General features: G+C 38.8%; 1 protein-coding gene across 11 annotated transcripts in view; it reads right to left on the bottom strand.

Annotated features, from left to right (window-relative positions):
• Nucleotides 1-24,804, bottom strand: part of PPFIA2 (PTPRF interacting protein alpha 2) — a 619,912-nt gene that overhangs the window by 53,406 nt on the left and 541,702 nt on the right. For all 11 annotated transcript variants that reach the window (XM_073327625.1, XM_073327626.1, XM_073327628.1 and 8 more), the window contains 4 exons: nucleotides 24,067-24,096; nucleotides 21,397-21,527; nucleotides 18,010-18,164; nucleotides 8,687-8,780 (listed from right to left, as the gene is read on the bottom strand). In XM_073327625.1, coding sequence (XP_073183726.1) covers nucleotides 8,687-8,780; nucleotides 18,010-18,164; nucleotides 21,397-21,527; nucleotides 24,067-24,096 — 410 coding nt within the window. The remainder of the gene's footprint in view (nucleotides 1-8,686; nucleotides 8,781-18,009; nucleotides 18,165-21,396; nucleotides 21,528-24,066; nucleotides 24,097-24,804) is intronic.

The following is a 24,804-nucleotide window of genomic DNA, read 5'->3' as shown; positions in this document are numbered from 1 at the left end:
CAGAACCTCCTGCTCCCTCTCAGCGCCTACTGCCTGCCACAGATCAGATGTTTCGCAGCGTCAGAAGGTGCTAGGGGAGGGGGAGGAGCAAGGGTGCAGAATGCTTGGGGGAGGGGGAGGAACTGAGCCGGGAAGAGGCGGGGTGGGAAGAGGCAGAGTGGGGGTGGGACCTTGGGGGAAGGGGTGGAGTGGGGGCGGGGCCTGAGCAGAGGCAGGGTGGAGCACCCCCTAGCAGATAGGCACCGAGTTTCTAATGTCCTGGCCCCCACACCCGCCTAGGGATGGACCTGCCTGGTGGGATAATTTGTGTGATTGCAATGCTAAAATCTGTTTATAAACTTTTACGGAAGATAGGTAAAAAAGGTATGTTGGGTGGGGGAGAAGGAAGAGGCTGCTCTCTACATTAAAGACACCACAACCTGTTTTAGAGTTGTTGATAACTCAGAAGTGCAGGATCTTGAATGCATATGGATCAATGTACTAACAAACAAAGCCCAGGAAGTGATACCATTGGGGTGGGGGTGGTCGATCACGAAATCAAACCAGAAGAAAATGAGTTACTTCTTAAGCACCTGTCTGCAACATGTAGACAAAAAAGGTTGTGTTATCATGGCGGACTTCAGTTTGGGAGACATATGCCTGAAGTTTCATGCAGGCAGTAGTTAAACCAACAAAATGAAAGATAATATTTAGACAAATGATATTATACGCAACATGAGGTAACTCTATTTTGGACTCCATTATGATGGATAAATATAAAATCACTGGACTGGAAGTTGATAGTTGCCTAGGGACCAGTGATCATGACCTGATTAGATTCAATATAGGCAGAGAGTAGTCCTAACCAGTAATATACACACATGGTGTTTCAAAAGGGCTAATTTTCTCAAGATAAGGAAATTATGAGTGACTGGGAGAAAAATATTAGGCTGAAATATGTGAATAAACATTGGGAAATCTTCAAGGAGAATTTATTAGATGACTTTTAAACTGATGTTTAGTTGATAACAAAAAACAAAAACAAACAAGGTTGAGAGGTGACTGGATAACAGTGTACCTTCACAGAGAAAATATACCAGGTACTAGGAGTTCTTTAATCTAGCAGAAAAAGGCATAATAAGATCCAATGGCTAAAACCTAAGCAAGATAAATTCAAATTAGAAATTAATCATACATTTTTACCAGTGAGGGTGACTAACCATTGCAACAAACTATCTAATGAAGTCATGGAGTCTCCCTTTCTCGATGCCTTCAAAGCAAGAATGGATGCCTTTCTGGAAATATATTCTCTAGCCATAGGGTGACCAAATGTCCCGATTTTATAGGGACAGTCCTAATATTTGGGTTTTTTTCTTATATAGTCGCCAATAACCGCCCACCCCCTGTCCTGATTTTTCACACTGCTATCTGGTCACCTTATTTAGCCAAACACAAGTTATTTGACTCAGTACATGGACACGGGGTGAATTGTAATGGCTGGTGATTAACAGGATGTCAGACTAGATGATTTAACATACCCTTCTGGCATTAAATGCTATGAAAAGATGTGTCAGCTACTGGGACACTCATGTCTGCTGAATTATACTGCTAGATATGTTCTTTAAGGACTGCAACACATTGGCTACACCCTCCTTCAACAGCTTAGGCGCAAAGTAAACAGGCTGGGAGGAAGAGGGAAGCCTGAGAAAAATAAGTGTTGGCAAGTTTTGTGTGTGATAAGCTAACGTGGGTTATCAGGCTAGTTTATATTGATAGCAAATAATGCAATTCTCTAGGCCATATTTCAGCATTGTTTATCTTCTCTATACCATATATCAGACAAAATGTAAGAATGCACAGTCTTAACAAAACGAGTGATATGCCTGAGATACACTGATGATGTTTTCATCCTCTGGAGTCTGGACAGAAGATCTAAACTCCCCCACAGATTTCCATCAGAATTTCAATAACCACACTCATTCATCAAAATCTCTACAGAATACTCAACACCAGCATCAACTTCATGGATATCACAATTAGCTTAAAAATGGAACCCTACAAACAACTATATATGAGAAACCCACCAATCACCAAACTTACCTCCACAGATCCAGTGACCACCCCAGACACACCAAAAGATCTGTTATTTACAACTCACATACCACAGAATTTGCTCTGAACAGAAAGTCCTGGATACACACCTAAACACACTTAAAAATGCCTTCACTAAACAAGGACACTCCACCAGAGAAGTAGATACCATCATGTAAAGGGCCATCCAAATATCTGGGAGAACCTGCTTCAGTACAGGAAAAAAAAAAACCCTGACCACACACCTCTAGTTGTCACCTACCACCCCATGGAATCCATGTGAGGTATCGTCAAACAGTTACAACCCGTATTTGATGGGGACTACATCCTGCAAGAAATCTTTCCTGAACCCCCTCTTCTGACCTTCAAACAATCCTCCAGCCTGAACAAGCTCATCATCAGAAGCAAACTTCCCACAGACCAGGACAGGCCAACTCAAAGCAGCACCAGGCCCTGCCAGAACAGATGCAAAATCTGTAGACAAATCTCCACTGCTATGATGATCAATACCCCCACAACATACCTTTCAAGATTTATGGGTTCTACACATGCTTATCACAACATCTGGTGTATTTCATCCAGTGCAACAAATGCCCCAGTAACAACTATGCACGTGAAACCAGATAATCTTGAATGAATTCACAGAGAAAAATGATAAAAAACAAAAACACCGTATCCCGTGTGGAGAAACGCTTTTCATAAAGTGATCTCTCTATAGCTGATTTTTCAATACTTGTCCTCAAAAGGAAACCCACACAACACCTTTAAAAAGCAAACCTGGAAACTTAAATTCATAACTCTGCTTGACACCAAAAACCATGGACTTAACAGGGACACTGCTTTTATGGCTCATTACAACAATCTGTAACACACCACACTGCCTGCTGACCTTAATTGCCCACTTCAAATCTTTTAAGCATAACAATCTAACCCCTAATTGCCCACTTCACTTCAAGTGCCAGCCTCCAAACTGTCAGGTTTCAGAGTAACAGCCGTGTTAGTCTGTATTCGCAAAAAGAAAAGGAGTACTTGTGGCACCTTAGAGACTAACCAATTTATTTGAGCATGAGCTTTCGTGAGCTACAGCTCACTTCATCGGATGCATACCGTGGAAACTGCAGCAGACTTTATATATACACAGAGAATATGAAACCAGACTCCAGCGAGAAACTGCTGAATTGGAATTCATTTGCAAATTGGATACTATTAATTTAGGCTTAAATAGAGACTGGGAGTGGCTAAGTCATTATGCAAGGTAGCCTGTTTCCTCTTGTTTTTTCCTACCCCCCCCCCCCCAGATCATAGAATCATAGAATCATAGAATATCAGGGTTGGAAGGGACCCCAGAAGGTCATCTAGTCCAACCCCCTGCTCAAAGCAGGACCAATTCCCAGTTAAATCATCCCAGCCAGGGCTTTGTCAAGCCTGACCTTAAAAACCTCTAAGGAAGGAGATTCTACCACCTCCCTAGGTAACGCATTCCAGTGTTTCACCACCCTCTTAGTGAAAAAGTTTTTCCTAATATCCAATCTAAACCTCCCCCACTGCAACTTGAGACCATTACTCCTCGTTCTGTCATCTGCTACCATTGAGAACAGTCTAGAGCCATCCTCTTTGGAACTCCCTTTCAGGTAGTTGAAAGCAGCTATCAAATCCCCCCTCATTCTTCTCTTCTGCAGGCTAAACAATCCCAGCTCCCTCAGCCTCTCCTCATAACTCATGTGTTCCAGTCCCCTAAAGATGTTCTGGTTTAACTTGGATTTAAACTTGGAGAGTGGTCAGTTTGGATGAGCTATTACCAGCAGGAGAGTGAGTTTGTGTGTGTATGGGGGTGGGGGGGATGTGAGAAAACCTAGATTTGTGCAGGAAATAGCCAGACTTGATTATCATGCACATTGTGTAAAGAGTTGTCACTTTGGATGGGCTATCACCAGCAGGAGAGTGAATTTGTGTGGGGGGGTGGAGGGTGAGAAAACCTGGATTTGTGCTGGAAATGGCCCACCTGATGATCACTTTAGATAAGCTATTACCAGCAGGACAGTGGGGTGGGAGGAGGTATTGTTTCATATTCTCTGTGTATATATAAAGTCTGCTGCAGTTTCCACGGTATGCATCCGATGAAGTGAGCTGTAGCTCACGAAAGCTCATGCTCAAATAAATTGGTTAGTCTCTAAGGTGCCACAAGTACTGCTTTTCTTTTTTCCTCCAAACTGTGTTACTCTTTCTGCTTAACAATCTGTCCCAACTTGTATTTAGTTCAAACACTCTGCTTCCTTCCCCAGACCTGATAAAGAGCTCAGTGTAGCTCGGAAGCCTGTAGATTCTGCCAACAGAAGTTGGTCCTATAAAAGATATTACCTCACCTACCTTGTCTCTCTCATATCCTGGGACCAACATGGCTACAATACCAATGCAAACAAATCTTAACAAATGTAAGAATAAACCTATTTCTTTATTCTTAATCAAGTTTCTTTTAGATAATAACAGTTTGCAGTTCTATAGTACCTTTCATCACAAGTTCTTAAAGCTCTCTACATAAATTTATTAATCCTTCTGACAGATTTTTAAGGTTATAATTAGGTGTAAGAGGTAGATTTGCAAAAACTGCACAGTAAATCCCTGGTAGAATAAGAATAAACCCAGAGGAGTCCTGAAATTCACTTCCATGCTCTGAACACTAGACCACATTTAAGTTACAAATAATACACCTCTAAAATACTTAAATTAATGTGTCTTATTACATCATGTGTCTTTTGTGGTCAGGTTTCACTGAAAAAATACATAACTTTATGAATGTGTAGATGATTCAGCTAACTAACGGCTGTATTATTGGATCAATTTTAGCATCATGGTGGGATCAAATTAACAAATTCTGAAGAGCTAGTTTCCTGTGTCCTTGAAGTTTTAGGATAAGGATTCACAGCTGATGACTAACTGTAATAACTAAATTCCTAGGATGAAAATTGGCTCTTTAGGGAGGCCTACAAAAGTCTTGCCTATCACTGAGTAAGGGTTTTCATTTCACTTTAATGGTGTGTAAGTAGTTACTTAAAATACATAGAAATATATCATTAATAGCCAAATAGAATCCTCTAAGCAGGAAGTAGGCAAACTTTGAAGTGCAATACTATGTTGATTACACTATAATCACAAGAGTGGTATTTGAAATGTAGAAGTGTAGCACTCTCTCAGGAAACTTAGAGCAAAAGATATTGTTCAAAAATTTATTTTGCATATTGAAATAGTCAGGGCTAGAGAGCTAAAATAGCGTAATGTAAATTTAATTAGAATTATAATCCAGAATGTAAAATGTGTAAGAGTTCTAAATTTAAGGCATTTTTCCCCTGAGAGAGTGTTCCTCTGAAATATTGTGGCTTAAGTTTAAATAATTTAAAATAATTATTATCATTATCTCAAAGCTAACTCATATTGTAACCAATCTGTGGTCACACTTTGGCTACTTATAACTTTGCTGCAACATCATGGAGAAAACATATTCTCCCACTCTAAAACCACAGTCTCCTGCCACCTGAGTTGAAGGAGCAGTGTCTGAGCTGCAAGCAATATATTGGTAGGGCTTAAGAATGAGCAAATCTGATGTCATCCAGTAGAAGGCGGTGGTCCATATTCTTCTGTTCATTAAAGCATTTTATTCCCATTTTATTGAAGGGGAAACTGGGGCACAGATCATTTAGGTGACTTGTCTAAGGTCACATAGCAAGTTTGTGGCAAAGACAGCATAGAATCCAGATCTCCTACTCCCAGTCCTGTATGGTAATTACTAGACAATGCTTCTTTGCCTTTTTTCTCATATCTGACCTTCCAGCTAAGTGGCAGGGATCACTACAAAGCTTCTTCCCCTTCAGGGTCTGAGCTTGCTTTCTTTGCAGTGTTCACAGACCCTGATCAACAGAAGCAAGGAGTCAAGCAAAAGGCTTGATCTCAAACTTAGTTGCTGTGCCACTAGAAAACAAGACAGTCTAATAAAGTTAAACTCTCTCAGTTACCTTTTATAAAGATACCTCATTGTTTATGGACAAGGTCCTGTCAGTACAGTATGTTTCTACTATCATTAATGTGAGACACTAAATCTCTCTCTCACTTATATTACCAAAATTGGTATTCATCTCTCAGCTAAGAAGACCTCTCTCCATTTATGCAAGGAGGGAGATATGCATTATTAAATGGGGGCAAGAAAGGTGTCTGACATACTGAGACAAACCTTTCTGCTTAAAGCTTTAAAAATGAAGTATTGGACCATTTTAACTTCTAATACACTTCAAGGTCTCATTCACATTAAAAGCCTTAATCTTTCTAAAGCAGATCTGATAACATATGAATTTTGTACCATCCATTTCACAGGTCCCTGTCCCAGTAATGTCCATAATTGCATAAATACCTGTGACCTACATTCTTAATTTTCTGTATTAGTCTTAGACATACAATTATATATTGAATGAATTAAGGACCTCAGTGAAAGAACCAACTCAAAGCAAATCCAAACTTGTCTCTGCAAGTAACCGAGGGGTATTCTGAACACTACTTTTAACAGTTCAGAAACCAAAAGCTACAAAGATTGACCACTCTTAAAGGTCTAAAGTGATGGAACAAAGGCCTTCAGGCTACAGACAATGCTTTTGTCTGATTAAGGGTAAGTGCATACAATTGCCACTTTTATATTCTAATATCTTGGACTATCTGGAAAAAATATGCACCTGAAATACTATCCCAAGATTATACTCTGAGTGGATGAGTCATAATCACAAAGAAAAGATTCCTAAATGAGACCATGTAAGGGCATGATTTGGTTATGTCTAGTCCACAAGAAGCCAAGGACAGACACAGAAGAAGAGAAAACTTTGAAAAGCTAACAGCACGAGAAAGTCTGGCTGTGGGAGATTAGACTAAGAGGTCTGGGAATAGATTATTTTGTATATTCTCCATTGTATCCGAATCCAAGACTTTTCCAGGTATTGTATTTGTGTGATGCAATTAACATGTAAAGCTGAATTTTCTGTGTTGTCCATTGTATATATATTAAAACTTTTACATTCTGTTAATAAATACTAACCTAACAGAATAAGAGAAGTTGACATATTTTGAAATATTTTTGTGGGCACTGTGGTAGCCTTTAAAATATCAACATTTGCCATTTCAACCAATACTGGTTGCAGTATTGTGGTATCTTCTATTCGCAGTATTGGAAGATACATGAGTAGCATGGTGAATGCTGAATTTCTAATGGCACCCAATATGGTCTGTTCCCAGTGGTGGGTTCAACAGCTCTTAAGAAATTTTGTAGAATTAAGGATAAACTCTTGATATTTTTACAATATAATTCCATAAAAAGTGTTTAATTTCCATAAAATATATAACAGAATGGTGATTGATAATTGATTTAGAGATAAAAAATTCCAGATGCAGAGGAAAGATTGATCTGTTGTAGTATTCTTAAGAACAGTATCCTTAGTTTGGTGACCAAGGTCTCTTGTCTGTTGGGAGAGGATGCTGAAGGAATGCTTCTTTACCTTATTCACAGATTGTAAAATTAGGACCCATTTAAACTGAACACTCATATTTGTACATTAACGATAATGATTGCATGTACCATGACTGCATGTGGTAAAAAGTATATAGTTAAAATACATACTATACATAAAACCACTCAGCGAGGCTGAAAAACATCCCTGGAATTTCCTCATCAGAAGGACAGAATACTATGCAAAGGATCCATCAAACTATGTAAAAGATCAGCAGAAGACTGAGATACATGAGCATACTGTAAATATGAAAGATCAAAAAGAGTCTTAGAAAGTAAAATATTGACACTCGAACAGTAATTAAAGAACAGGAATAAGCTTGTTTTAAAAAAAATGTTTTCAAAGAGTGATTGTCCTTTTTCTCCTCAGATGTCCTCTAATAACACTGGAATTACGAGACTGAATAGATTGCAAGGAGGAGCGGGGGGGGGGGGGGGGTTCAAATGGGCCTACTTACTTTCTTGCAGCTATTATGACTCAGAGTGTATCAGTTTTACAACTAAGTGCAGTGGGGGAAGGCATGTAATTATTTTATAATTTATGTGAACAAAAAGCTAGGTTGTCATTTTCTGACAGATGTAAGAGAAAGCAAAGTTACCAATGTCTCTGGGGAATTGTATTTTATAATAGATTGAAATAATTATATGCTCAATGGATAATGCAAACAGTCTTGCCTCTTCTTTATCTTTTGGATAATCCATGCAAAAAGAGCTGGTAAGATGTTTCTTTAATTTCATGTGTAGTTTTAAAAACTGCAATTAGCACAGGACATAGTAATTAAACTGTAATGTCAAACTAAAAAATGTTCCTTTCTTTTAAACTCATGGTTTTTTTGTGAATGATAACTTATTCTACCTTTATAAAGTGTACTTTATTACCACATATTTCTGTTATTTTATGTGGAGTTTTTAAAAACAATAATCCTGGGAAAACTCACATAATGGTCAACTGCTACAGTGTCAGACAAATACAGTCATTTGTTTGGTCATGCTTTCAATTATGTGCACACCTAAGACAACACACAAAATCAAAATATGAACAAGGTGTGATGAAAATAAAATGAACAAATAACCTACTTTTTCTTTAGTCTTCGGTCTTTTTCTGCTTGAGTTCCCAGTTTGCCTAACCCCAGAGAGTCCTGGGCGGCAGCCTCTGTTTCCATAAAACCTCCTGTGTTGAAACAGTAAGCAAAAAGGAACATATTTCCTCATAGATCTTTTCTGATTATTCCCCTCTTCAACCCAACCCAACCCAATTTTTATTTTACTTATTTATTTTTCTCTGTTTAAGTCTACTGGTTGCTGACAAATAGGTACCTACTACCCATTTATAATGAGAGAATTAAGGAACAAATCTGACCAAAACTTGACAAAGTCTTTATATATCCTTCTCACTACCTGGAAAGGTCTGAGTAATGCTTTTTAACCTCAAAACACCCCTGTCTGTGAGGGAAATACTATTATTCCCATTTCACAGACGGGGGACCGAGGCAAAGGGAGAATACAGGTGTGTCAGTACTTCGAGCTGGAGGTGTAATTAAGAACATAAGAGCTGCGAGACTGGCTCAGACCATGGTCCATCTTGCCTGGTATCCTGTCTCTGACAGTGGCCTGAACCAGAGCTTCAGGAGGAATGTACATAACAGGGCAGTTATGGAATGATCCAGTCCTGTCTTCCTCTCCCAGCTTCAGGTAGTCAGAGGTTGAGGATCACCCTGATCCTGGTGTTGTATCCCTGACCACCTTGGCTAATAGTCATTGAAGAACCTATCCTACTTGAACGTTGTATCCACTTTACATATATATATAGGGCCATCACAACATACCATGGCAATGAATTCAATAGGTTAGCTATGTGAAAAAAGTACTTCCTCCTGTTTGCATTAAACCTGAGGCCTATTAATTTCACTGGATAATTCACAGTTTTTATATTATGTGAAAGAGTAAATAACCCTTCTTTATTCACTTTTTCTATGCCATTCATGATTTTATAGACCTCTATCATATCCCCGCTAAGTCATCTCTTTTCTAAGATGAACAGCCCTAATCTTTTTAGTCTCTCCTCATATGGAATCTGTTCCACACCCGTGATCATCCTTGTTGCCCTTCTCTGAACCTTTTCCAGTTCTACTATGTCCTTTTGAGATGGGCCAACCAGGACTGGGCACAGTATTCAATGCATTGGTCCATGTATTTATATAGCGGCATTATGATATTTTCTGTCTTATTTTCTATCCCTTTCTTAATAGTTCAGAAAGTACTGTTAGCTTTTTTGACAACTGGTGCACATTGAGCAGAAGTTTACAGAGAACTATCAAAGTGACTTCAAGATCTCTTAGAATTTCAATTTCAATTTAGAACCAATCATTAGATATATATGGTTGGGATTATTTTTTCCAATGTCCGTTACTTTGCACTTATCAATGTTGAATTTCATCTGCCATTTTGTTGCGCAGCCACCCAGTTTTGAGAGATCCCTCTGTAACTCCTCACAGTCTGCTTTGGCCTTCACTATCTTGAATGATTTTGTATTGTCTGCAATCTTTGCCAATTCACTATTCACCTCTTTTTTCCAGTTCACTCATGAATATGTTTTACAGGACAGGCCCTAGCTCAAGGAGACATACCCGTGCTAGCTTTCATTTAGCTATCACACTAAAAATAATAAAGGAGTACTTGTGGCACCTTAGAGACTAACTAATTTAATTGAGCATAAGTTTTCGTGAGCTACAGCTCACTGTGGCCATGGAGGCCCTTTCCCCTCCCCAAGTATGTACTTGTCCAAGATACAAGATACATATGCAAGATACTAGGTACATATGCAAGATAGCACAGGTGTGTCTCCTTGAGCTGGAAATTACCCCTCCCGCTCAAAGTGCAGACATATCCTTAGTGACTTGCCCCAGGTTGCAAAGGAAGCCTGTGGTGAAGCAGGGAACTCAACCTGAGTCTTGTAAGTCCCAGTTTAGTACCTTAGCCACTGGACCAACCATCCTTTCTTGAGGATAGATAGCTAGTAGGGCTGTCAAATTATTAAAAAAATAATTGTGAGATTAAAAAAATAGTTGTGATTAATCACAATTTTAATCATACTGTTAAACAATAATGGAATACTGATTTAAACGTATTATACATATTTTTGGATGTTTTTCTACATTTTCAAATATATTGATTTCAATTACAACACAGAATACAAAGTGTACAGAGCTCACTTTATATTATTTTTATCAGAAATATTTGCACTGTAAAAAGGATAAAATAAGAGAAATAGCACTTTTTCTAGTCACCTCACACAAGTACTGTAGTGCAGTTTCTTTACCATGAAAGCACAACTTCCAAATGTAGATTGTTTTTTTTTTACATAACTTCACTCAAAAACAAAACAGTGTAAAACTTCAGACCCTACAAGTCAAAGCAGGAAGGGGCATATGAATGTTTAACTTATCCAGCATGTAAAGTCCTTGCAACACCAGCTACAACAATGCCATGCGGATGCCTGTACTGTACTCAATTTCAGATGACATTGTAAATAAAAAGCAGGCAGCATTATCTCCTGTAAATGTAAACAAACTTGTTTGTCTGAGTGAACAAGAAGTAGAATACAGTGGAATTATATGAGGTGCATTGAAAAATACTATTACTTTTGTTTTATCTGTTTTACAGTGTGAATATTTGTAATCAAAATAATATAAAGTGAGCTCTGTACACTTTGTATTCTATGTTGTAATTGAAATCAATATATTTGAAAATGTAGAAAAACATCCAAAAATATTTATAATAAATTTAAATTGCTATTCTATTATTGTTTAATGATGCAATGAAAACATCACAACTTTTAAAATTTAGTTAATTTGTTTTGCATTAATCACATGCATTAACTGTGACTGACAGATAGACAGACAGATCAGGGATCTGTACTGGGTCCAGTCCTACTTAACTTATTCAGAAACAATCTGGAAAAAGGGGTAAACAGTGAGGTGGCAAAATTTGCAGATGATACAAAACTACTCAAGATAGTTAAGTCCCAGGCAGACTGCAAAGAGCTACAAAAGGATCTCTCAGAACTGTGTGACTGGGCAACAAAATGGCCAATGAAATTTAATGTTGACAAATGCAAAGTAATGCACATTGGAAAACATAATCCTAACTATACATATACAATGATGGGGTCTAAATTCGTTGTTACCACTCAACAAAGAGATCTTGGAGTCATTGTGGATAGTTGTCTGAAATCATCCACTCAATGTGTAGCGGCAGCCAAAAAAGCAAACAGAATATTGGGAATAATTAAGAAAGGGATAGATAATAAGACAGAAAATATCACATTGCCTCTATATAAATCCATGGTATGCCCACAGCTTGAATACTGTGGTCACCCCATCTCAAAAAAGATATATTGGAATTGGAAAAGGTTCAGAAAAGAGCAACAAAAATGATTAGGGGTATAGAATGGCTTCTGTATGAGGAGAGATTAATAAGACTGGGACTTTTCAGCTTGGAAAAGAGGTGACTAAGGGGGGATATGATAGAGGTCTATAAAATCATGAGTGGTACAGAGAAAGTAAATAAGGAAGTGTTATTTACTCCTTCTCATAATACAAGAACAAGGGGCCACCAAATTAAGTTAATAGGTAGCAGGTTTCAAACAAACACAAGAAAATATTTTTTCATGCAATGCAGTGTCAGCCTCTAGAACTCCTTGCTAGAGGGTGTTGTGAAGGCCAATACTATATTGGGGTTCAAAAAAGAGCTAGATAGATTAATGGAAGATAGGTCCATCAGTGGCTATTAGCCAGGATGGGCAGAAATGGTGTCCCTAGCCTCTTTTTGCCAGAAGCTGGGATTGGGTGACAGGGCATGGATCACTTGATGATAACCTGTCTGTTCATTCCCTTTGGACACCTACCATTGGCCGCTGCCAGAGGACAGGATACTGGGCTTGATGAACTTTTGGTCTGACCCAGTATGGCCGTTCTTATGTCTATCTATCTATCTCATGTCAAACCATATTAAAAACTGAGGGCTAGATTGTGACTATATGATCTGCCCTGAAAAAGGGAAGTATGTTGTTGTGGTGTTCCAAGAGCATCTGAGGAGGGATACTATGACTCTGCTTATTTTCCCTGCTGCTCGGGGAAGAGAGTGAACAGCAGTATATAGTGCCCAACCTGCTGTCTCTGCTCACTTCTCACCTGCATGTGGGGAGGTGGATGTAGTAGCTCTGTGGAGACTGCTTCCCCTCCCACACTACTGCCCATGATGTAGGTAAATGGGGCAAAGGAGGAAGAGGACACCTTACATCTGCTACTCTATGGCAGTGGTTCTCAACCTTTCCAGACTACTGTACCCTTTTCAGGAGTCTGATTGGTCGTGTGTACCCCCAAGTTTCACCTCTCTTAAAACCTACTTGCTTACAAAATCAGACATAAAAATACAATATAAAAATATATTGTCACAGCATGCTATTACTGAAAAATTACTCACTGTCTCATTTTTACCATATCATTATAAAATAAATCAATTGGAATATAAATATTGTACTTACATTTCAGTGTATAGTAAATAGAGCAGTATAAGCAAATCATTGTCTGTATGAAATTTTAGTTTGTACTGACTTTGCTAGTGCTTTTTATGTAGCCTGTTGTAAAACTAGGCAAATATCTAGACGAGTTGATGTACCCCCTGGAAGACCTCTGAGTACCCCCAGGGGTACATGAACCCCTGGTTGAGAACTACTGCTCCATGGCGACTCCCTAGTGCAAGACTGTAGTCACAGTATGGCCCAGAATTAGTACATATTAGACACTGGCATTATCTCAGACAACATAATAGAATTTACAATATTAGTTACTTTAAGCAACTAATTTTTCTAAAAAAAAAATCAGAAACAAATGGATATAGGGTATCACATAGAGGAAATATAACCCTCAAATCTGCAAGCCACTTTTACATGCAGCTCAGTCAAGTGAGAGCAAAAATCTATTGTGCATCAGTTTGCTGGTGTTGAAGAACAAGTACCTTTTAAAAGTCTTCCTTTTAAAATATAAATCATTCTACTGTTATAACTGTCTACAGGGCAAGGTTACATTGTCAGTATTGTAAACAGGGCATTAGCCACATAACTTCCAAGATGGCAGCCATGCATCTGATCACACATACACACAAAAATCACCTTATACATTGCTTTATTGTTAGTGTCCTTTGATAGACGTTTTATAGAATACTTTATCATATGTTTCCTTCTGACCCTTGTAAATATATCACTTACACTCCTTTGTGCGGATTAAGTTGCTTTAGATATAGGTAGTGTGAGTACAGTAACTTTTACAGAATGAAAAACATTCTTAGTATAATATATTTTTACAAAATACAGTTGTGCTGTTTGAATAACCAAGAAAGGATGGCAAACCTGGGTTTATGGCAGCCATAGTCTTAAATGTATATGTGAATGAGATAAGTGCTTTATAACACTCCAGTCTTGCAAACTGATCCACACACTTGCACACACACAGATCAGCTTATATAATCGGGATCTAAAAATCACTGTAATGTATGGTTTGTATTAGGGACAGATATAGCTAAAATATAACAGGAGAAGAAACACAAAAAGAAAGTTTAGCATGATATTCCAAAAAAATGTGAGAAGATGCACAAGATGATAAAGTCAGATGAGTTAACAAAAGATGCGAAGTCCCCCCCCAAAATCTTTAAAGAAGTATAAATATGTTAAGGAATGTGTTAGACTTTGGATAGTAATGCAAATAATTTAGCAGACATTGAAAGAATAATAACTCACAAGAGTAACAGATTTAGCACTGGAAAACCAGTACTCTTGCATACATACAAGAAATTTGGTACAAGGAAATTATCTAGGTGAAATCTTGGCCCAATTAAATTCAGTGGTAAAACTCCTGATGTTCCAATATTGTTTTTTATCAACATAACTCAAATGAGAGATTGTGAGACTGTATATACATATAGCTGTTTTACTGGGTCCAGAAATATTAAGTATACTTAAAGTTGCTGGAACCAGAAACATCTTTGGCACTGAGATGATCTTTTTAAGTGCACTCACTCTGTGTGCTAGTTTGCATATGTGTACACGCACACACATGCTTATGACTGCACGCACAAATATATAAAAAAGAATCAACTTTTTTGCTGAGGCTAGTCAATTAGATCTATTTATCGCTGTCTGTTGTTTATTGAAGAAAAGGGAAAGTATCTTCTAAATAACAGGAAAAAATGAATATTTGTAATAGTAAATTTGTACTTGCACAGGTCACATCAACATTAGTGAAACCTGGAAGAAAGAAGTTAAATAAGGACTTATTTTATTCCCTTTTGTCAAGTTAATTTGTGACAACACATTAAAAATCTGATTTTAGCCATCAGAGGTACAATGATGTATAAGTCTCACGACATAGCATCCTAATGTTAATGTAACTTGTAATACAGTTATAACTATATAATTATAGTTATTATGGAGCTAATTCAACCAATACTGTAAAAATTTGTATTTTTTTGTGTGTTTTTGTTACTATCTTGTATCACCTTTAAAATACTAGCTGTATACCAGCATAAGCATATAAAAGCTGCCTGCCACAAAAGACTTCATTTCCTTCTTTTATCTGCCTTGGTTACAAATTAAAGAGGAAACAAACTGCTCTGTATTTCAGTAGCACAGTGATCACCCTTAATAGCTTCTAAAAATGTTTTTGCTTCTTGTTTTTGGTTACCATATGTAATAGTATGTTTCATTGATCCTGGCTATGTTTATTTAAAATGTATGTTTTTCACCTTCCCCACAGTGAGTTGGGGATCTATTAGTTTAGGAAACGGTGGTTAGGTTATAATGTCACAACTCATTATGTAAACCTGTGATGGATGTCAGGGGATACGGATCAGATAAAAGTGGATTGGTAAAGGATTTAAAGGAGGCATACTTTAAAGGAGTGAAAAAGGGGGTTCGAGCAAACACAAATTGTACAGCAGAGAGTCAACGCTCTCTCCTTTAAACCTCATAGAAAGGACATGTTGGGGGTCCCAGCAGCAGGATGGCTAGACCAGGATGGAAAAGGAGAAGGATGACGGCAGCCCCCAAACATAGGGAAATGAGACTGGAACTACCTACACTGTACAATTTTATTTGCGGGGTACATCCACATATTTTAAGAATAAAGTTGCAGCCTAATTAAAACCACATCCAGTGTCTCCTGCTCTCCTTCTGGCATAGCCAGATAATCATTTGTTGCAAATATTCACTAAACTTCATGAGTTGGTGCTTGGGGATTATAAATGTGTTTGATCAGATTACGCATATATAGCATTAACATTTTTAGGTATCATTAAGACAGTAATTTACTGTCATCTTCTGTTGCTTCTGAGACAATCTTTACAGGAATTTTCCATTCTGCGCTGTAAAAAGCAGCATGGAACACCATTTATTTTATACATTTATTTTATCTTTCTCCTCTGGGCTCTGAGTTACTGTAAATTAATACAATATTATATATGATTTGCCAGTATCAATAAAATTTGTCTCATGGAATGTAAATGGGAATTAATAACCCAGTCGAAAGATATAAATTTCTCAATCAGTGCAGATGGGAACATGCAGATTGACGTGAGAGACCCATTTAATTGATTTTGAAATGCACTAAACTACAGATGATTGAATAAATCAGATTTTCATTCTTCCCCAGTGATAAAGCAAGTGAAGCCTAAATTATGATTAAAAATCAGTCCTTTTTCAAGAACACAGGGTTTTAGCAGGCAAAGAGTGGAAGATAGGTGTCCATAACGAGAGGGATATAGAACAAAAATTCTGAATTCTTTGATTTTATACTGATGGATTGACCCTAATATCAACCTATTTTCTTATGTGGAACCTTAGTTCTGTGGTTGTTGATTGTGATATATCAGGAGCAGATTTCAATATGGATTTAGGCTTCTAACGTCAGGCACTCAAGTTAGCCAGATACATTTCAAATTGGTGAAATGTTTTAAAATCTCTCTCATGGACTTGTCTGGTTCCCATTACTGTAGTTTCTGAATACTTCACAATCTTTAACGCACTTATGCTCACAACCCCCTGAGAGATAGGAAAGTGCTATTATCCCTATTTTACCTATAGGGAACTGAGGCACAAAAAGGCTGAGTAACTTGCCTAAGGTCACACAGGAAGCCTGTGATAGAGCAGGGAATTGAACCTAGGTCTTATATGTGCTAAGATAGGGCCCTTACCACTAGACCATCCTTCCTCCCTAAACATAAGTGATACCATCTAAAGAAGAGTGATATTTTCTAAGTTATAACTTGGACAAAAGATTTTATGAAGTCCTTACCAAGACAAAACTCAAATGGTTGTCAATAAGATTTTAAATGACTAAAGATTTCATGATTATATCCTCAGCTATAGCAAAATGGTGAGTATGAAGTTACACCTGAAAATATATCCTGAACTAGTGTAACGTAAACTGACAATAATAGGAAGCTTTTTAATATGAATTATAATGGTTGTTATGACTCTACCACTGCTGTATGTTGCAACAGGAACCACGTCAAACTATCACATCTCTTTTAGGCTCTCATAGCTATCTGGATGCTATATAACATCACATTCTCACTGATATGTCTTCTGAGCAGTAGCCTAAAGGACATTATAATAAGATTTTTTCAAATTAGTGTCAAATTAGTGTCAATCTGGACTGAAGTACCTATTTTCTGAAAACACTGTTTTTTCTCTGTTTCTGCTCTGTAAAGTTTGTCCGCTAAGAAGCATAATGGAAGCCAGTCAGACTTAGAGGCAGATTTAGAACCATTAAATGAATTAAATGAAGACCAGAGCTGAGGAAAAATGCATGAACTGTAGAAAGAGAACGGGGAGTTTCAGTGGGAAATGTGACCAACAGCAAGAGGACAGCCAAGGTATGACCAAAACAGCCAGGAACTGCTATCCAGTGAGAGACTGGAAAACTGAAGGGTTGTTACATTGAGTTTTGAGAAACTCCCAGATTGCATTATTAAGACAAGCTCCTTACTGTAGGAACAGAAACTATTACCCTTCTATTTTCATTAGTTAAGGGTATGTTGTTAGCAATTTTGCCCTAATATAACAAAGTATTTAAGCATGTCCTTAATTTTAAACATGTGAGTAGTCCCATTGAAGATGCTAACTCTCAGGAAAAAATGAAGCTTGTTAGCGTAATAGATTTCCTATAATTTAGATTATACCAAATTCCTGATAAATATGCTCATTACTATAGTGAAATTTAATGGAAAGGTTCTGCCAGTGCAAAAGAGGAATATGCCATTTGGAAAACAAAAAAGAAGCAAAAACATATACACAAAAATGACAGTGGACCAATGACCTAGGCCTGGTATAACTAATTGCTTACTGAGCTGTCCAAGTCGAGCCTTCTCTTTTTTACCGAACAAACGTCCTATTGAAGACTTGATTCCTTTCTTCTTGGGAGCTTTGTGTAGGGAGTCCTGGCTGCTACTCGCACTGCCGAGACCAATACTTTCTGCCTCTAGTGAAGCAGGCAAACTACTGTAAAATAGAAAAGAAGAGCTAGGCAACATATTATTCTCCTGGCTAGGTTTCATTTTCTCCTGAGCAGCTGTGCAAACAGATTATCTAGAATCTAATAAGAGCCTCTTCATAATTAGAACAATTAATACAATTATTGATGTTTTCTCTCCTGTACAGCTTAGCAACATATAGAATAGTACAATGTCTAATGTTCTCGTCTCAATCAAGCTGAAGCAAACCCACAAAAAATGGCAAAGAGGAAATAAAACGTAAAGAGTCTTTTAAATTTGTTTTGCCAAAAATGATGCCAGGAAAATGTATGAAACACAGCAATATATGGTTTCCCAACTGAAATTTGAAGAGTTATTTGTAAAGAAAAATATATCAATGACAAAGTTTTTATCTCATTTACATTGTGTAATTAGACAATTACAGAAAGTAAACTTCAATCAGATTATTTCTGTTTGTTTCACTCATTAACCAAATACAGCATACATTATTGACTATATATTTAAATCAAAGCAATTAAGATTTTGAGCATTTATAAAACTCTAAAGCAGACATATTGACATTACAGGCTACTTCATGGATTTAACTTTAAAAAGGAATTTTTGCAAAACAGATTACTATATATTCTATATGGATATACTGTATTCAGCATTTGCTACTGGGAGTCCACATTTACCAGTAATTGCCATTCAGTATTATCTCAGATAATGCAGTTATTTCCTGTGTTCAGCTTTGGATTACACAATGTAATAATAGTTGACAACTATTTGCATTTTAAATGGTGTGTACTCTATATTATATATTTATTACACCCTTCAATGACTAACCGCATTCCACTTGGCCAAGACACAGGCATGCGAGTAAAAGAGTTGGTTATCTGTCATCCTCGAATAATCCACTATAATTAATTAGGGTTTGTATCAAATAACATTGGTCAGCTTCTAAGTAGAACACAACAGGCAGGATGATACAACTATCTACATTTCAAGGATGTAAACACCAAGGGGAAGAAGTAGTTAGTGGCACAGGTGATTTTATAATTAAGTTTGATAGGGATAAAATTAAGAATAGAAAAATATATGCTGTGTATCAGGAAAAAATTATAAAATCTCCTGAGAGCACTTTTGGAATCCTCAAAATTTGGTACATTTGAAGTTAGACTGGACAAACACTAGTGAATGTATGATAGGAAACAACAATCTTGCACTGGTAGGAAAATGGATTGGATTATTTAATTTTATTTTTCTGGGTGAAATTCTGGTCCCACTGAACTCAGTGGCAAAACTTCAATCTCCCTCCATGTGAAATTTCTATCACTCATGCTGAGCCCCATCTCTCACCATCTTGAGTAGGCACTGTGTAACTGTAATCGGGTCTTCTGTGGCCAGGCTGCCTAGTGGCTAGATCGCTGGTCTTTGGTCTGTAAGGCCAGAGGGGATGGTAGGGGGACCCGGGCCTTCCCTCTCTACCAGATCCCAGCCCAGGGCCCTGTGAAGATCACCCTAAGCAGGGGAGATGGGTCTCCCTCCTGGTAGGGAGTCAAGACCAGCTTTCCTGGGCTACTTCCTACAAGGCTCTTCAGTTTGGGACATGACGCCGCTAGTCCAGTTTATTGGGAGCTTGCCTAGTCAGTTGTCCCAGGTTCTGGGGCTTATCTGCAGCCTCCCCTAGGCAGGGGAGCCCTTACTTGCCTCAAGTGGCTGCACTGGCTGGCAGGTCGTTGATCCATCCCTTCAGGCAGGCTGCCTCCTCGCCAGTCAACTCCTAACTGAGCCAGGCTCCCTTCTTTAATCCCCCTCTAGGCCTGGGATTGGCTGCAGGTAGGGTGACCAGACAGCAAATGTGAAAAATTGGGACAGGGGTCGGGGGGTAATAAGAGCCTATATAAGAACAAGATCCAAAAATCAGGACTGTCCCTATAAAATCAGGACATCTGCTCACCCTAGCTGCAGGTACAGTGGTGTGGTTTTCTTTAACCCCTGCTGTGCCTGATGTCAGTTTCTCTGATCCCTCACAGTGATAATATATGAAAACAATCTCCAACATGTGCAATATCACTTTGTTAATGAATGTAAAATGGGGTCTTGTTTCATCAACTAATGAAATTAACAAATTTCTTTTCACCTATATTTTTGAGTTCTTAAAACTTTGTACCTGCTTTCTGTGTTTACCTAGTGGCACATTTCCATTTTTTAAAATCATATTCTGTGATTCTTTTTGTGTTCCCTTATTTCTTCTCTTTTCACAGCTGTTTCTCCTCTTTCAGTGATTTTATTTTACCTCTTTGAATATGTATTTTTTTCTTGTATAATTACTGTACAACCTGTGCAAGACATGTTGGTCACATACTTATATCTTTCATGTTAGGGAGCAATGCTGCATAGCTATCACTAGAAATGATTGTTTCAAAATTCATTTTCACTATTTTTTTCAAACGGGTGAACCTAGGGAAAATTAATTTACAGCAAATATTTCCAGTCCTGAAATATTTTCTCTTTCTTAGGTCAGGTTTACACTAGAAAAAGTTTGCTGATACAGTTATATGGTTCCAAATCCTAGTATGGACACAGTGTATACTGGCAAAAAAAGTGCTTTTACTGGTATGGCTTATATTGCTTCCCCAAGTTAAATAAACTATTCTGGCAAAATGTTTATGCTGGTATAACTGTATCTACATTAGGGCTTTTGCCTAGCACAAAAATGTTATTAAAAATCAGACCCCAGCTGATATTACAACACTGGTAAAAGTTTCTAGTGTGTTGACCTGGTCTTAATGAATCTACTCGCCCCTCTTCTCTGGATTCTCAGTTTACCCATCCCCTATATCCACATCAGTGCTGTCTCTTGGCCTCCTGCAAAATACAGGATTCATTTATTCAGAGGCACTTCTTGCCCTGAATTCCCCTTGTCCTTGTCTTCTCCATTCATCAGGATTATCATCATTTAACAGCACTCTTTCAGGTGAATATTAAGGTTCCTGTTCTAAAGTAGTTATAACTTAAAGTTAGACCAAAGACATGACATAAGAGAGAAACAGACCCTATTATTATTTGTTTTTTAGCACTGGTGTAGTGCTTGGAATTGTAGAAAAGACAAAGAAAAGGACATTTTCTGAGTTGCAGGACATACAATCTCAAAAAAAAAGTCAGGATGTACAGGGAAATCAGAAGAATCATATAATTTCAGAAGGATATAACGTGGTCAATTTGTGAATTTCTGACTCATGTTATGAGCTTCTTACCTTCTGGCATCATTGTGGTATGAAGAAGGAAGGGTATGAGTCATCCTGATGGCTCTGGGTGTTGGAGGAGGAGAGGTTTCACATTTTATTGTGGCTTTATCTTCACGTCCATCTTCTTCTACCACTGCAATCTACCAGTCAAATATATAAGTGAGAGTATGCATCAGCTTTTCAAGACTTCTGGAAATTTCAGCAAGTATTTCAAGTATTTGTCAAATGATCAGGTTTGGAATCAACTGAAATTATCTGAGCAAATGAACAAATGTTAGGATTATGTAAAAAACCCATGAAAGTCCGAGGAAACAGACCAAATGTTCTAACTGTGCCAACTTAAAATTTATATTATAAATGAAAGAAATCATACTTAGAGAAGCTGACTGTTCCTATTTTGCAGAATAGGCTTGATCCTGTAAAGACCTCAGCGTACAAATAAGTTTACGCACAAGTAGTCCAATTGAACTCAATGGGACTACTCATGTATTCAAATGTATTTCTGATTCTCGTTCACAAGTTTGGTCTAGCCTAGTGGACAGAGCAGGTGTCATGCCTAGTGGTTGGAGCAGGCATCAGGCCTAGTGGCTAGGGTCAGAGCCATAGTCAGGAGTCAAAGCCAAGGGTCAAACTCGAAGGCAGGAACTGGATACCAGCGCCCAGGATCAAGCCAGAGGACAGGATCTAGAGCGAGCTGGGTATCAGGTGAGGAGGGGTTCAAGGCAAGGGCAGGACCAGTGGTGAGCTGGAGCCGGTTTGCACCAGTTCGCGCGAACCGGTTGTTAAATTTTGAAGCAGTTTTAGAACCAGTTGTTAACCCGCTTCCCCACAAGGGGAACTGAGGCTTTGATGGGCTCCGGCCGGGAAGTGATGTAATTCCTCCTCCGGCTGCCGGGGGCGCTGTGCAGCGGGAGCCATGTGGGCTGCCGCCTGGCCCTGGGCACGAGCCCTGTTGCTGCTGCTGCTCCCCTGGCCCTGGAGCTCCCGATGCTGACTGGTGGGTCCCCAGCTGCTCTGCTGGGCCTGGGCTGCGTCCTGCTGCTCGGGCTGCTCCGAGCCGCTCTCCCCATGAGTACCCACCACCTTGCCCACAGTCAGCTCCTGTCTCCAGCCACCCCCGCACCCCCTGCCCGCAGCCAGCCCCTGCCTCCAGCCAGCCCTGCACGCCCCTTGCCCTGCCTGCAGCCAGCCCCTACTTCCAGTCAGCCCCTGCTCTGTCTCCAGCCAGCCCCACACCCCCTTGCCTCCAGCCAACCCCGCACCCTCCTGTCTCCAGCCAGCTCTGCACCCCCTGCCCTGCCCTCAGCCAGCCCTGCACCCCCTGCCTCCAGCTAGCCCTGCCCCACACCCCTGTCTGCAGCTGGCCCCACGTCCACTGGTGCCCTGCAGTTCCCAGGGCAGTAACCCTGCACACCTGCTTCAATGACGGGGGCAGGGAGCAGCTGGGACCCACACATGTGCACACCCTAGGGTGACCAGACAGCAAGTGTGAAAAATCTGGACAGGGGGTGGGGGGTAATAGGAGCCTATATAAGAAAAAGACCCCAAAATCTGGACTGTCCCTATAAAATCAGGACATCTGGTCACCCTAGCACAGCCCCAGGGAGTGGCGGGGACCCACACATGTGAAATGGAGCTCATTTCTAGTTCAGGCCCATCTTTTTAAAAAAGAACTTTAGGCAGGGTTCACATACATCCGTATTTTCCTGAACAGGTCAGGCTTTTTGGTTCTTAAATTGCTGTCTGGGAGGAATTTTTAAAATTTAAAAATTCCTCCCAGGAAAATACGGACGTATGGTAACCCTGTTGGTACAAAAAATACATACTGGGGCACATCCCTTAAATCAGAACTTTTTATAGGGAACCGGTTGTTAAGATTTTGGCAGCTCATCATTGGGCAGGACCAAAGCTGAGTGCAAGGCAGGAGCAGTAGGAACATGGTAACACAAGACTAGTCACAGTGGTGGGCATGAACATTGTGAAGCCAGTGAGCTGTTGCTGCTTTTGGTGTAAGAGCCAGCCTGCTGACCTCTGCAGCCAATCAGGCAGCGTGGCTAATCAGACAGGCCAGCTATACTTGTGAGGCTGCCTGGAGACTAGCTCTGCTGCAAACCCTGATTCCTGATACTCATGAGTTAAGACTGTGCAGGATCAAGCCAATTGTTTCCACAGCTTGTTTATGAAGGGGTCAAATTTCTAGATAATAAGTGTGAAGGAAATGGAATTTTGTCACAGTTTTTGATGGCTTTGCTAATCTCTCTCATACCAACAGAATTATGACATTCTGTCCCAGTTATATGCATAACTGCACATTGTACCAGCACAGACAAAACTCAACCTTAAAGTTTATGGCTGCTCCATCAGTAAGAAGAGTGAACAGAATGTTCTGTGAAAGTACTCAGAATATAACTAAGCTTGGTTTATGATGGTGTGTTTCTTAATGGTTGCACTAAAGGATGTATTACCAGATGAAGTCACCTGAGAAACGTAACTCCTAACACTGAATTAATTGTAGATTTTCACTCACAAGCTTTTTCAAGTTGGAATAAAAATGAAAATGCATTTTTTCAATTGTTTAGATAAAAACGACATACAAGTTTCATAAGTAAAAGGCATGAAGAAATGAAAAAAAACATGTTTAATACAGCTATTGTACCATTAACATATCAAGCGTCATACCTTTCGTCGATGTTTCCTTAGATCACTTGGCTTCGGTTGATGAAAAAAGCCACAACAAAAAAGAATGATTAGTAAACTTTATTTGACCAAAGAAAACTCAGACTTCACATATATATTTATCCTGACTTATAGAAATAATGACAAAGATAGCCATTCATATTCTCCAGATGCCCTTGGCATAATTTAGAAATACCTTCTGAGTGCAGTAATTTAGAGAACCCACCACAAAGCCCTGCTTTCCTGCAAATAATTTGCCAGTCCCACAAGTCCCTTTCATTTTCATATAAAGTTTTCAGACATGATATAAAATTTTCATTTTTAGATCCTTTCCCCCCATATATTCCATAAATCCTCCCAAAGGAGTCATCAATAATAAAAGGATAATGCTTTCTTGCAACTCTCTAGTGTTTCAAACTTTTTAAACATTTTACTGAAAAACAGATATGAGAGCAAAACATCACACAAACTGCAGTAGAGGGAAATTTCCCTCCTGTTACGATAATCTGAATGAATATTTTTGTGTACCTGATATTTTCAACAATTCATCAAAAACGCCAATCCTCTTTACCGCAGACATTATGTCACAGTGGAAGTCTACTAGAACATACATTGTTCAACCACTTAACACTTCTACTTTAGACAAATGTGTCACTCTGTGATATACAGCTAGAGCACAACAAATCCTGCAGAGTTTGTTTTTTACAAGTTTACATGGACCTGTCCTGTGAAATCTGGCTG

The sequence above is a fragment of the Lepidochelys kempii genome, chromosome 1 (assembly GCF_965140265.1).
Source record: "Lepidochelys kempii isolate rLepKem1 chromosome 1, rLepKem1.hap2, whole genome shotgun sequence".
NCBI lineage: Eukaryota > Metazoa > Chordata > Testudines > Cheloniidae > Lepidochelys > Lepidochelys kempii.
Note: the sequence above shows the minus strand (reverse complement) of the source record. Positions and strands in the feature narration are given on the sequence as shown.